A 15,619-nucleotide genomic window follows, 5' to 3' on the forward strand; every position below is an offset into this window, starting at 1 on the left:
ATTTAGGACACTTTTATGGACTCAGAATGTCTTGGGAATGTTGCTGGATATGGAGGATGAGGAGCTATCAGATTTCATCAAAAATATCTAAATTTGTGCTCTGAAATTCTCATGGGTTTGAAATGACATGAGGGTAAATAATAAATAACAGAATTGTCATTTTTGGGTGAACTAACATTTTAATACATTCAGGAATGTTGTCAAGATGATCTGCTGAAGTTCAAATGGAGCATCAGAATGAAAAAGAAATGTGGTTGAAGTGACTTGGAACGTATCATGGTTGTTGATGCTCTGAAAATTAAACCGCTGATCTGCTGGGATTTTCATGAACCACCATCAGGGTTAAGGGAAGCTACATAAAACAGGAGAACATGCCCTTTCACAAAACTCAAATTACCTAAACTGGTTTCCTGAACGTGACAGTAGCCAGACTTCCATCCGAACATGAATTGAATCTTTTTAAAGTTGCAAAAAAAGTCACAAATGCATTTCCATCAGGTTGTTAGAGTGGCTAACTGTAGCATTGATAACCTAGTAATCCAACAGTAAAGGAGGCAACCAAAATGGAGACAGCTGGGCCCCATTCCAGAAAGAAAGCTAAATGAAAACTCAGAGTATGTTAACCCTGAAATGAAAAAAACTCTTGAGTTTTCCGTTTCAAAAAGGCAGGTTTGTCAACTTGAGAAAGCAGGGCAAGTGAATCTTGTTTCCTGAAAGAGAGGCAACTTTAACTCAGAGTCAGTTATCGTCGTAATTTACTCTGTGAACCTAACCTGGGTCAGGAGCAGGTTTTATTCTCTAAACTCTGAGTTTCTGTCAGTCTCCTCCCCTTTTTTAAAGATGAAGCAGTATTTCTCACCTTAGCCTTAGTCATTCCTTGCCTACATTTTAGTCACACAAAGAACAAAGTAATGAGAATGTCTTGTCCTTTTTTTGGAAAATGACAATTAAGTTCAATACCTTTGATATTACTGCAAAAAATAATTTATTAGCTTAAATTCACTGACCTTCGACAGGGATATGTACTGTAACTAGATTGATGGGATTATTACTCGTTCTAAAAACTATTTTAGAACTGCTTATATTTTAAATGTCATATCAACCTCTACCACTTGATCAATAAAAAAGGCGAACACACAAGTGCACTTTTAAATCTATTAAAAACTAAATTTAAGAAACTTTATCTTAAACGTATCAACCTTAAACATTTCCACTGAACATCGAGTTAAGGTTATATGCATTCTTGTTTTGTCAGATTTGTTGTAAAAACTATGCAGTAACCCATTTTATGTAATTTAACGCAATTACATCTGAAATAACTTCAAAATTATGACCAAATTCGCCACTTTTTAAAGTGAAATGCCTATAAACGTCACATTACATTACTTATTTTTTTATTACACTTATATATTTTAAATGTAAACTCACGCATTAACTTGAGCAGCTATGTTTTCCCACGCTAACTGTCTCTGTTTCACTGATGCAGAGGTGTTGCTTTGTTTAAAAAAAAAAAAAAAAAAAAAAAAAAGGTCATATTTGCTATAACTTTGCATGAGCACCTCAAGTTGAGCTGGAGAAAAAAAATGCTGATGTTTTTTTTTCAGATGTTGCCATGGTAACTTAATATCTGTGCTCCGTTGATAATGCCTTTCTATAGTCTCGGTGTGGGCGTTTAACTAAATTAAGCTGCGGTCACACTGGACTTTTCTCGCCATAGACTTCCATTCATTCTTACGCAAATGCGTCAGACTGTGAATGCAAGTTCGTGCGTCAAGTTTCGCAGTTCGCGGCATTGCAAAGTTCAAGCTTGGTGAACTCTGACCTGCGAAATCGCATCACTTGACTGCTTGCCAATCAAGGATCAAAACATGACCTCTCTGGACAGTTATTAGCAAACTTAAAACATGGACCAATCGCTCACTTCTTTTTACGTCTAATCTTCTTGTTTAATCCCACCCCTATTTACAGAACCGTACGACAGGATTTTGCAAGCTTAAACTCTAGTGTGACCGCAGCTTAAGTCTACTCAGACTTGATTGACCTAACTCAGATTGGCTGTTCTGAAACCAAAAAGTTTTTAAACTCCCGGTAAGTCAACTCAGAGTTCAGTTTAAACCCCGAGATGGTTGAACCTCTTTACTGAAACAGACCCCTGATGTATTGCCAAGTCAAATTATTTGCATTAACCCTTTTTCAGACAAGTGCAAAAATGTTTTATTCAAAAGTTTCCATCACTCGCTTATGTGATACATGAAAATGTGCACAAACACCAGGTGAAACCAGAGTTGTTTCAATAAAAAGGTTCAACCAACTTTGGGTTTAAACTTGAATTCTTACTTGAGTGAAATAAAAAACATTGTGTATTTGGTTTCAGATCAGCTAAATTGAGTAAATCTGGTAGACTCTGACAGCCATTATCAATATAGCACCAAAACTATGATTCACCATGACAACAACATCCAACAAAAAGATGTTTGCATACAAGATGAGATAAAAGTACAAAAACTGTCTCTTCCCAAGGGGTTCAAAGAGAACATTGATTAATATGGACTTTTTATATTCAAATGCGTACTATTTTAAGGTCCCGACACAGCTTTAGTACAATTTGTGTATGATAATGGACATGGCCAATATTCTCATTTTTTTAAGGAAAGGAATATTTTACGCAGTCATGCACACATTTTGAAAGATAACATGACGGCGATTTGATGATTCGAAAAAGTTGCAGACACCTTTACCAATATCAAAATGAGTATTTGATGCAAAATTTATTTGAACAGCCATTTAATAAGAAACTTGAACAGGCCTAGGCAACTATAATAAAGAAAATTCTCTCTAAATGTGAAACTAAATAAATTGACACCTCTCGACACATGAAAGTGTAAAGCCTGCAGCCCACAACAAATGCGTAGTTAGTGTTTCATATTAAAATGTATTTTATGTAATTTTGCTCATATGATTAATTGAATATTATCAGATGATGTCATTATGCTGCTGTTCTGTCAGCCAATCGTTGCATTGCTGATCATGATTTCGAGGATCGATAGATCTGTCCTTCACAACACATGCAGTGATCTCAGACCAGTTCATCCTGACATTTTAATCTAATTCGCGAACTTGTTTGAAGAACCAAATTAGCCAGAGATCAGTTATCAAGATTAAAAGATTCTGTCAAATAATCTTAGATCATTTAAGCGAGGTACAAAGAACAAACCCCTGGTCTATTTCAGGATTGTTTCCCCTTTAAGAGATATGACCAAGGTGGGTTGGAGTTATGAGGGGAAAAAAGTGTGACAAATTAACTCAGTTGAGTCAAAAACCAGCCAAACACTCAATAAGCAATTCCACTTTAAGAGCATTTACTTCATTTTGGTTTAAATTTTTTCTAGCAAAAGCTGTACAAACCCATTCAATCATGTAATATGCCAATTATTTGTGCCGATCACGTTACTACCTACACCAATGAAACAGTTAATTTTGTGTTGTGTTTAACCTGGTAAAAAATTTGTAGGAAGAGCTCATTTGAACTTCTCAATTTTTATTAATAATATTTTTTCAGAATATTAATTAAAAAGTAAAATGCACTTTGATGACCTCTAAAAATTAAAAGTCCAATATCATCTTAATGGAGCTAGGAATTTAAGCTAAGAATTTAAACATGGCTTGAGCGATAAAAAAGGGAGAGGAGTGCAAAAGAAAATCTGGATTTGCTTAAAACCTGCTCCTGACTAGGTTAGGTCCATAGAGCATAGGTCTCAAACTGGATTCCTGGAGGGCCGCAGCTCTGCACAGTTTTGCTCCAACCCTAATCAAACACAGCTGATTCAACTAATCAAGCTGTTCAAAACTACTACAGACTATGAAGCAGATGGGAGTTGGAGGTGGTTGGAGCTGAACTATGCAGAGATGCGGCCCTCTAGGAATTGAGACCATTGCCATACAGTAAATTACCATGGTAACAGACTCGGAGTATAAGTTACTTCCCTTTTAGAAACAGGCTTTCCTTACTCTGCTCTCCCAGATTTGACATACCATCCATTCTGAAATCAAAAAACCCAGCGTTTCCCTTATTTCAGGGTTAACCTACTCAGAGTTTCACTTAACTTGTTTTCTGAAACGGGTCCCAGATCCCAATGGGATGTGCCAGAACAGGAGATTCAGATCATGGACATCCCAACAAATCAGCAGCAACTGTGTGATGTTATCATGCCAATAAGTACTATAAGCACCTCTGAGGAACATTTCCAGCACTTGTTGAATTGGTCACAAAGTGTTAAGGCAGTTCTGAAGGCTAAATGTGGTTCAACCCATTACTAGCAAGGCATTACCCAATAAAGTGGCTGGTGAGTGTACACATCTGCTATAACCTCCAGTGTCCAAACTTGGTCCTGGAGGGCCAGTGTCATGCATACTTTAGTTCCAACCCCAATTAAACACACCTGAACCAGCTAATAAAAGCTCTTTCTAGGTATTCTAGAAACTTGCAGGGAAGTGTGCTAAACTATGCAGGTCACCTGCCCTCCTTGCCGAGTTTGGACACCCTTGACCTAGTTTTACACACAGAGATATTAAAAAAACTACTTATTTTTGCACAACTACAGCAATCTCAGATAGAGAAAGCAAGAGAAGATTGCTACATAAAGCTGAAGTCTAAATCACAGTGGTTTTTCCGTGGTTTCCTTCGAACTCGTTTGGTTGTTTTGTCATGGACAGCGAGGTGTTGTTGAAGGGTGACTTTTTGAGTGAACCCTTTTCCACAGGTCATACAAGTAAAAGGTTTCTCTCCTCTGTGGATGCGTTCATGGTTGCGCAGGCAGACCTTCTGGGTGAAGCTCCTGCCACAGATAACACAACTGAAAGGTTTTTCTCCTCGATGGATGCGCTCATGAGCTTGTAAATTCCCTTTCTGGGAGAACCCCTTTTCACAGAAGCTACATTTATAAGGCTTTTCTCCTGTGTGGACCGCGTAATGCACCAAGAGATTAGTGTTGGAATGAAAGCATCTTCCACAGACCTCACAACGAAACTTCTCATTTGTTTTGATCTTTGGAAAGCGTTGTCTTCTCTGGCCAGCGTTTTGGAGAAGAAATAAATTCTCCTCATCGTAATAGCTAATGCTCTTTGGCAGCTTCTGTACCCGTTGTCTTTTCACACGATGTCCAGCAGTGGTTGCAGCGTATACTTCTGCTTCTTCTTCGTTCTCCTGGGCCTCAGAGGGAAACTGGTCATTGTGCTCTTCTGAAAGCTGAGAACTGAGAATACATGGACCACCATATTCCAAAGGGTCGTCTATTGGTGCAATCAACTGGTCCACCAGCGTCAGTGGCAGCTTCTGTAGGGTGCTGATCAGATGAATTTAAGGGAGAATTTTGCACTTCTGAGAACTCTCCAGACACAAAGTTGTTTTCGAAGGACTCGTATGCAAATGACGGCAGCTCTGCTCTTGAAGCTTGAGGAGGTGTTTCTGTTATTAAATATTAAACATAGTTCAAACTAAATTGTGATACAAAATAATTGTACCTAAACTAGAATTGGAGATCTGAAGAAATGAAGGACATTACCTGTACAACTGGGATAGTCATCCACTTCAAAATTCTCCTCTTTGATTATGACCAGGTTGGTTTGTTCTTTGTGCTGTGATCATGAAAAACATTATTTTTTTCATTTTATTTTCTCAAGACAGTAGAAATGGGATTCATGTCAATCCTCTGGTGGTGTCTTATTAAATGATCATTTTTTTTTTTACATTTCAGAACATTACAAAGTTTGGAATTGGCGGTTGCAATGAAAAAGAAAAATCATGATGTCTGGAAAGGTCACGAAAATAGGTTGTGTTCACAGCCAGAAATGGGTACATTGAAGGTAAATGCAAAGTTAATTTGTGTAGAGCTAAATTTTTTTTTGACATTACCAATCGGAAATTGATTTCAAATAAACTTTAGATTGTTTTGATTTCTTAGTTTGCAAAACTTCTGTTGAACTTATTCTGCAATGCAGAGATAAGCTCTTTTCTGTGATTGTTTTAGAACTTTTGATTTATTTGACTGGGGAAATCACAAAAAATAACAAAGGTCAGAAAACAATCAAACTACTTGCTAAGCAACAGTTGTTTATTACAAGACAAAATAGTATGAGAAAATACAAGATTGCAATACCAAGCAGCATCAGCAAATGTTTTTAGACTAAAAATCTATGAAAGTGAAAGTCTGGAGGTCTCAAACAAATAATAATAATAATATTAATATAAAAAATAAGTGTGCTAAATAAAATGGCTAACAGTAATTTTAAACTACTGCATAAGTATAGGTTTGTATAAAACAATTGCCTAATAATACAGACAAAAAAAGGCACAAGTCTGTTTCTTTATCATTTTCTATGTGCGCACTAGCGTCAAAATACCCTTCAGAATACCCTATAGTGCGGGAGATACTGAAATATGCCACATCAAGTTCAAGGGTACATGACGAATAAAATGCTACAGTATGTTTATTAAAAAAAAGAAATTTAAAGAACAACTGGGATTAGGATATTCACTGCCCCATTTATCAACAACCTGGAGAGGGTGTATTTTCTTTTACAGTGTCATTTTTATGATAATATATTTTGCACATTGTATAAAATGCTTTGAACTTAATTAATTCACCATAAAAAGCAACATTTACTCACCCTTCACCAGTCACAAAACTTATTTCCGTTTAATAGATTAAAAAAAAAAAAAAAGGTTTTAAAACCTGTAACCACTGTCTTCCATAATGGGTTTTTTTCCTACCATGGATGTTAATGTTAGAAATGTTCAACATATCTTCTTTTGTGTTCAAAGAGAAAAATAAACATGTTTGGAGCCACTTGAGAATAGGTTATCATTTTTGGTGGGTGAGCTATGTCTTTAATAAGCATTTGAAAGTGACACAAAAGCTACTTTTTGCAGTAAGTTTTTGTTTTGTTGCTTTTGCTGCATCTTTACAACCACTGACTCTTTCATCTTCTGACAACTCTATCCGTAAACTCCTTCCTTTGAATATTTCATACTTACAGAATCATCTGTGTAACGGATATATTTTAAAACACATTTAGCAGTGGAAAAAGTTGAATTAAAGTAATCATTAAAAGTAACCTTATAAGGCGACACAGAGTACAAGTCGACGTCGATCGCCATCTCATCTCCTCTGGACTCATTCCTCCGATCCACAAACTGGAGCACCAGTCCTTTCCAAAAATCCTTGAGGAGGGATGCTCTCCTGTCAGGAGTCAAACGTGGATTAAAACCACAGCAGTGCACACACACAGACAACTGTCCAGCAAACTCTTTCAAACAAAACAATCCAGCAAAGCGTTGTTTACCTTCCTCGGTTTGCACGCAAATGGAGCGGTGTGTTGTGGACGCCGCGCGCGCTTCCTTTCTTTGTGAAGCGCGTGCGTTCGTCTCGCCTTTCGCTCCCGACACACAGCATTTTGTCTTTAAGAGCTTGCGTTTTCGCTCATGACGCGAGACAGTTCTTGTCGTAAAACGCAAAATCGCTGTCTACAATTTTGCATATTTCTTCCATTGCCGTTTTAGTCATTAGGTCCATCACGGAGCTTAGCCGCAACCGGAACGACAGCGATTTTGACATGTTGACACTCGCTTCTTTGTTTGCATGCAACGGAAAAGATTGCTGACTGAGAAACGTAAGGTCATTCACCGAAACAATAAATACAAACTGTGCATGCAACTTGGTACCGTGGACAAACCGGAAATAAAGTGTTCGCGAGGAGACCTCAACTTTTATTTTGCCGTAGAGTACCTTTAAACTTCCGGTCTGTGTTGGACGTGTTTTTTTAACTAGCGTTTCCTCGCTCTAAGTTTCTGACATCTGCTTTAAGTGTGTCACAAATCATAATATTCTGATATAAGTTTCGAAGAGATGTTCTTCTACTAATAATAGCTTTCTATCTAGCAGGACGGAGGAGTTGCGGATCATTCGAGAACTACAAAAGTTCAATAAAACTACAGACATGGCCGGAGGACAGTTGATTGAATGCTGAAAAAACTACATTGTGAATAGGAGACAAGAAAACAGAAAGAAAAACTACAAATTATCCAAATCAATTTATAATTTTAAGAGCATTTTGTTTTAAAGGGATAGTTCACTCAAAAAATGAAAACCGTTCTCACCATACTTGCTGTCATGAGTACATGTTTCATTATTTTATATCTCTTTGTTTTTTCTTCTGTCATCCTGCCAAAATTCTGTCATCCTTCCCTCATTTGTCACAAACCATCATGAGACCATTAAAAGATATTTTGGAGAATGCTGGAAATCTGTAACCATTGACTTTCATAGGAAAAACAAATACTATAGAAGTCAATGCTTACAGGTTTCCAACATGTTGTTCACACTTTGTTTTTCAACAGAAGAACGAAACGCAAACAGGGTTTGTGACAAGTGAGGGGAAGCATGATCGAATTGTACATTTAAAAGCCTTGTAATTGTATAAGTACTTCTGAAATCACCCGTGGATGGAATATATAATTTGCAAAGCCTTCACCATACTGTAATCATAATAATATATTAAAACATGTAAGAAAAAGAAAACATTGTGCTAAATTTTAACACAAAGTTTGAACAATGGATGAAGTCGAGTTCAAAATGACATATTAGGGTCAAAGCTTTTTTTACAGACGATATTTTGGGGATCTATTTATCACTCTATAATTCAGAAAATAATTAAATAAAGGATTTTTTGTAGAATGAGGGAAATATTTATACGTGCACATTCTGTAACAAAACTTCATAGAGTAAACACATCATGAATAAAACTGAAGTTCGGTTAGGTTTATAATAGGCTTTCAAAATAGGTATTGTACTTGAATCCATGAAGTTGGACAAAAGAAGACTCTAAAGTGCCTTTTGGAGTGTTTTATTTATTATTTATTTATTTTACATTAGACTAGAAAATAAAAAGCTGTATGAAAATCCAGGAAGCCCAAAATGGCCAAATTGTTATGTGTATGTAAAAAACTATATTCTTGCCTGTGTCTGAAGTGACTTTAGTCAAGTTAAATAGCAGTGCCTGATTGGATCGAATCAGCTCTTTCATATTTAAATAATGCACAGAAACAGTGAAAACCTGATGACGTCGCTGTGTTCTGGCAGCCATTAACTATGCAGAATTTGTGCATTTACTTCATGGCAGTGACGTTGATTTGAAATTTATTTTTAAGCTGGAAGAACGAATTTGCTCTAAACAATGCAAAAATAACCCGTTTTCAACCAGCAGCATCATGTAGGTGTCCGAATAGTTTCTATCAACATATATCAAAACCTCAAAAAATGTGTTTTAGTGTTTCATAGCTCTTTATAGGTTCAAGAAACTCTTGAGTACTTTAAGATTTTAATAGATTTGTGTGTGTTAAGCATCAATTAGGACAGCATTAGCACCTGTTAGCTTTAATTGTGGGGAGAACTGAATAATTTGGAGCCTCTGTCAGCTAATTTCATTTTCCGGGTTTAAAATAAGTTTTGGGGTGGGATCAAAATCAGTGATGTAGCGCTCAACTGCCAGTGGAGTGATGCCATGTTGGTTTCTCATTATTATTCATAGCTGAGTCTTCTTATCCTATGATAAGACTGCTTCTTAATTATTCATGGCAGCACGTGCTTCCATGACAGACCTGCTAAGTTGTGAAACCGTGCACGGCACGCAGTAGTTAGATGGTTATGAAGGGTAGTAAGTGTTTGTTTCCATTATCCACGTAATTTCCCCATCAAGATCCTTGACAGCAACCTAAAGAATATTACGCCGCATTGCTACCACTAGATGTCAGTATGTGCTAGTGTGGCAGGGGTGTTGGAGCCTCTCCAGCAGTGCACTCTAAAGTCTCCATTTTTAACCTGGTCGAGTTCAACCCAAAATGTAAAAATAGCCTAAATAAAAACAAGATAAGCAATTCTTTCCCCCTCCCTCCATCATACAAAATAATTCTCAAATGCAAAATAAAAAATAGAATTAAGTAATTTGTCAGACAGCTGTACAAGTTTTTGTTATGGGGAAAGCAAAAAATGCAAATGCAAAAGCCAGAAACATTTATCAAGCGCAAAGAAAAACTATTAAAATGCAGTAGCGAGGAACATGATGACCTTTATATAGACACATTATTACATGATATAATTGTCAATATATATATTTATTAATTTAGTCGCTCCTAATTAGTTCACTAAGCATTATTTGCATCTGGTTTTAACAGGGAACGTTCCCTTTGTGTTCTTTTGGAATCTCAATGCTAGATTTCATTTGCACTCAATTATGTGCATTCTGCCAGCATATGAAACAGACAGCTAATCGATAAACAACAAGAGACCACTTGACAGTTCTCTGGATTTATTAGGTATTGGATTTGAGTAAAATGTTAATAACACAATAACATTTATTCCAAAATCAAAACATCCCCATATAAAGATTTTTCTTTTTGTGTGTGTTAAAATATCAATAGGCCAGAAAAACAAATGTTTTCATTAGTTCTGACTGAAAATCATCGAGTCATTCCACCAAATATGGGTTTCTCTAAAACGATAACATAAGTATTCTTTTGTGTAAAAATGAAAATAAAACTGTCATTTTGAGACATGATTAAGCAGAAAAGGAGCTTTTAATAACATTTTATATTAAGTACTTCACAGAATAAATGATAATAAAAATGTTTTGTACTCGAACACAATTTTAAATAGTATACTCCAGAATTTTTAAGCTGTGTTTACATTTTTCTATAGCTGTTTAAGCTGAAATGATGTTGGTTCCTGCATTTTAATCACACAAGTTTGATTCTCTGTTTACCCTATTTAATGTGCATAAAAGATGGAAGAAAATGAAATGTAAAAATGTGATTGTTTAAATTACAAAGTTTAAATTAAATAGAGCTTCAAGAGCTCACACTTAGCTGATGATTGATTATAAAGTTTGTTTGGCATGCTGTCCGGGAGAGAGACTTATCTCATAAGATCCTCGAGCCCGGGGCTCCATCCTGTTGTAAGGTGAGAGGGGAGTTTGAGCTCAGGTAGATCTCCAGAACTCCCCTGCTGTAGTAGCTAATGAACAGATAGTAATTGCTCTTTAGAGATAACTACTTATTAAATTTATTTATTAAAGAGACAAATCCCTCACTGCACGGCAGCTGCACCTTCAGACAAATCTCCTAATTCCTGCAGTAAGCGGACTTTATGATTGTTATGAGCGTCAAAAGTGGCTGAATCTGTTTGGCTAAAATATTGACTGCGTGTCACTGCATCTCAAACGACCTAAAACAATATAACTAAAGAATCTCCACTGTGCTGAGCGAGAGCGCTTACTGAACAGCGCATCATCGATGACGTAAGCGTTGCCCAGGCCCAAATGTAATGTGAGTGCGGGCCATCGGGGAGACGGGAGGGGGGACAAGCGTGCTTTGGCCCATTTCAAGGCAAACTGTACATAGTGTAAGTACGCCCTTAGTCTACGATCTCCATTAATTTGTGAAGGAACTGAAGGCTGAACCCATTGTCTCTGCTCTGTAGAAGGGTTTTATTGCCTCACTGCCTCTCATACAGAAGTGGCTTTAATAAATCCTGGATTTCACAGTTCAGGAAGTCACAAGCTGGGAAGACTGAAGTGAAGTGAGGACTTCTACATGTCTTCAAACAATATATGAATCAAGGAGCCACAAGAAAGTCAACATCGGCAGCTCGCTGTTCTGTTCACACTACATGACTTGATTTTGTGTCTTTTAATCTCTGTGGTGTTCACACTACGCGACACTATGTAAATGATCCACAAGAGAGGGGTGACACACTACAAGATCTGACAACAACTCAGCTCAGTCAAGCTAACCAAACCACAGCCAATGAAATGTTGAGGGAGGAGTCGTCAGGAAAAAGCTGAACACTGCTTGTGTGCTCATTACATCAATGACAGCGTTTCAAGCTTTCAATAAAGCATTTAAAAACATTGTCAGTCAGCTGATGCATCAGCGGATCAATCGCTCATTTGCAAGGTTCGAGTGGATTGATACGCAGAGTTTTTAATTTTTGTAATTTAATAACCCTTTGAAATAAAACTAACATATTTATACACCCTGACGTTTCCTAAATATCTATGTACTTCTTTCTAACATTAAAGAACTGAACATTTCTACCTTTAATACCATATTGGTCAACATAACTGCATGCATGTCTGCCACTTTTCACTGTGACTTTAAATATGCGTGCATTTTTTTTTGCCTAGCAACTTCCTGCTAACATAAACATAACTTTCAGATAGCAACAAAACACACATTTACTTCAGATATGTCTTTCAAAACAGCATATTCTGTGCAGGGAAATAGCTCCTGTTTGAAAGTGAAAATGAAAGCGAGCCCCAGAACTTCGCCTCTTCTAGTATCCTAACTACATATTTATAGGTTGTATTACCAAAAAAGATAATATTTTTATGGTAATGTCATCAAATATGATGACAGACATTCAGAGCTTAATTTGAATATCTCAATAGAAGCTTTGAATGTAAATATGATGTGACAATATGACATTTGATATGAGAACGGTCAGAATGAGCAGAATGGTAATTCTAATAGATACAGAACTCTAATTCCCCTGTTAATATAGCCAACTCTCATGTCCTTGTTAGGGCAGAATGAAGCGAGTGCATCAATGCCCATTCTGGCCAATCACAGACGTTTCTGATGGGCTCCGGAGCACACAGGCATTCATCTCATGCTGATATGCTTTCTCATTGGCTGCAGCTCATCACTACATCTGACCGCACGTGGGGTCGAGTCGACTGACTGCTCTGGAATATTCAGCATGCTAGATATTGGATTGCCGTCTGCAAGGTGTCGGCGACGCTTCAGCGAGCCTCTTTGACGCGTTGTTCAGTAGTTCACACATAAAGACCGTCAAACGCTGAGCAACCGCACATTTCTACCTGATCACAGCCCGACCTGTCGGCGAGCTCGTTAACTTCCAAATCGGGCTCAAATCAGGCTTAAAATTCTGTAGTATGAACTAGGCTTTAGATGACACTGAAAATTCTATTATTCATTACTCACCCTCATGCCATTCCAAACTCTTGACACTTTCATTCTTTGATCTTCAGAGCACAAATGTAAGTATTTTAGATGAAATCCGAGAGCTCTCTCATCCTCCATGTTGACCTTATTCTTCACATATGAGTGGGAGCCGCCATTGGAATCTTTTTGGCTGGAGATTTGTTCACTTTCATTGATCTTTAGATGTTAAAAACAGCTTGTTATGCTCCTTGATGTTGCAAACTGATATGTTCTTATTATATTATTCTATTTTTATGTATAGTTATGAACACACCTGTTTGTAGTATATATCGATCTGCCAATATATTATCGATACTCTGGGGCTAAGTATTGATATTTATCTAAATGTACAAAAGATAAAAGTTTGGCTGAAAATAGTAGGAAAATAAACTATAGAAATTACTTTTTAATTTTGATAGATAATTAATGTTGTCAACTGCTGGAGACATCAAAAGTGCTCAGAGGAGTCTGCTCACCTCAATAGACCGATTTCACGCGGCCACCATTAAACAAGCGAAATCCAGGCTGGGGTGGGAAGAAACCCGGAAGTATCGCCTGAGTCACACATGAATGTTGTCTACCTGGCTGTATATTTTATCAGCGAAGAGAAAGTGACGCAAATTTAAACTTTTACCGCCTTCCAAGTGACCCGAATGTTCTGATTGGAAAGTAAAAATAAAAAGAGACATCAGAACTAATTTTCAGCTAAGGGAAATGGCACTAGTTTGCTATTGTTTTCTCTCCCAAACACACGTTTTAGATGCCATTTATCAAACTCAAGTGAGTGAACTGATTCTTTTACTCTACTAGACCTGTCAAGATACTGAATTTCATTACTGAAAATTATAAATCCGTCAATTTCCCGCAAACATTTAAGTGCTGTTGAACGCAACACCGCTGATTTGCCATTGTGTTCACCAGTGCTCAATAGAAATGACTGTGATTGGCTGTGAAGGTCATCAGTTCACCACACTTCACCGCTGTTTACAGACCAGCATAGACGAGCGATCCACTGATGATTCGACTAATCTTCGCGGCTTTAAAACGCTCCAGTCTCCGTGTTTCTGTGTTTGCACTCACTGAAGAGCGGTGAATTGATGATCTTTACAGCCAATCAAAGCCATTTCTGTTGAGCACTGGTGAACACTATGGCAAATCAACTGTGTTAAAGACCACACGCTGGCAGGAAAGGGATGTTTTTAAAACTTCAGTACAGGAACATCACTATTACAGACAACACGAAGGTGCGGTATAGATGACTGCATTGTTTTATCGCTCACCGGGTTACATAGGCTGAAGCAAGCAGGGAAGCTTCCATGGTGTTCACCTGGTGCCATGAACTGAAGCCTAGGAGGATACTCTTAAAGAGATTGTGATGTTGTTTGATGCCTAATATGCTTTCAATTGTTTCAATTAAACTTAACTGAATAATATTAAAGTGACGTTTACACCCTATCTGCATTTTGAAATCGCAGAAACAGCTGAAGGTTTGTAGTCCACAGCATGTTGCTGCAATGTTTACAGTGCTGATCCTATACTTCTGGGTTTCTTCTCACTGCAGCCTCGCTTTCGTGTTTTAAAATGGCAGTCCTGTGAAATAAGCGTATAAGGATTCTGATCAGTTACTGTTCTTGAAGAAAAATATATTAAGCTGGGGGGAGAGCATGATTTTGCATGATTAAAAATAAAAAAACAGGCCTAAGCATAAAAATTTGAAAAAAGGTGGCTTGCCATCTCCAGGTTGGAGGAAAGTCTTTATCCCAGGTGGAGGAGCTCAGGTTTCTTGGGGTTTTATTCACGAGTGAGGGAAGGATGGAACGTGAGATTGACAGGCGGATTGGTGCAGCGGCAGCAGTAATGAGGTCAATGTACCGGCTCGTTGCAATAAAGAAGGAGCTGAGCCGAAAGGCAAAACTCTCGATTTACCAGAAGGTTGGTTAGATAAACAGGAGCTAGATTATTGAACGCTTTATAGGTAAGAAGTAATATTTTGAAATCAATACGAAACTTAACAAGCAGCCAGTGTATAGAGGATAAAATTGGAGTGGACTTCTAAAACCATCACGAAAACAAGCGCACTTCCGTTCGGTCCAGGACGTTTAAAGTAGGAACCAAAAACATTGTCAAAACTTCTCATGTGACTTCAGAAGTTCAACTATCATTTGAAGCTCCAAGAACACAAAAGATTCTGAAAATGATTTTGTTCATCACAAATCTCTGTTGACTCCTGCGTCAGGTCTCATTGCACATTTAAGCATTGGGTTCCTGCCTGTAATGGCAGTACATCATACTCCCCATAGTAAACGTGCACCCTGATTTACCACAGTTTTGTACAGTGTTTTGGTGTACTAAAGTGTTCTTGGAGGTTCGTATGATTGCAATCAACTCAGTGAAGTCACAAGAAGAATATTTTGACTGGTACTTTTCTAGACTTCTTGAACATCTTTTGTTTGCATGCAATGGAAAAGATGTTGACCGAGAAACTTAAGGTCATTTGCCGAAACAATAATTACAAACTGTGCATGCAACCTGGTACTGTGGACAAACCGGAAAAAAGTGTTC

General features: G+C 37.5%; 1 protein-coding gene across 1 annotated transcript; it reads right to left on the bottom strand.

The window, feature by feature from the left end:
* Nucleotides 1-3,933: 3,933 nt before the first annotated feature.
* Nucleotides 3,934-7,451, bottom strand: LOC130220577 (zinc finger protein 665). The gene is made up of 3 exons (XM_056452808.1): nt 7,342-7,451; nt 7,137-7,238; nt 3,934-5,342 (listed from the first exon to the last, which is right to left on the bottom strand). Exons 1-3 carry the CDS (start codon nt 7,449-7,451, stop codon nt 4,634-4,636), a joined length of 921 nt encoding a protein of 306 aa, XP_056308783.1. The 3' UTR covers nt 3,934-4,633.
* Between the last annotated feature and the right edge of the window lie 8,168 nt (nt 7,452-15,619).

Source organism: Danio aesculapii, chromosome 3 (genome assembly GCF_903798145.1).
Source record: "Danio aesculapii chromosome 3, fDanAes4.1, whole genome shotgun sequence".
In the NCBI taxonomy this organism is placed as follows: domain Eukaryota; kingdom Metazoa; phylum Chordata; class Actinopteri; order Cypriniformes; family Danionidae; genus Danio; species Danio aesculapii.

Excerpts from the sequence above, each read along its gene's own strand:
- LOC130220577 (XM_056452808.1), bottom strand. The coding sequence starts at position 7,451 with ATGCTGTGTGTCGGGAGCGAAAGGCGAGACGAACGCACGCGCTTCACA. Across the intron at positions 7,239-7,341 it reads TTGCGTGCAAACCGAGGAAG|GAGAGCATCCCTCCTCAAGG; the intron begins GTAAACAACGCT and ends GACTCCTGACAG. Across the intron at positions 5,343-7,136 it reads ATGGCGATCGACGTCGACTT|CACCCTACAGAAGCTGCCAC; the intron begins GTACTCTGTGTC and ends TCATCTGATCAG.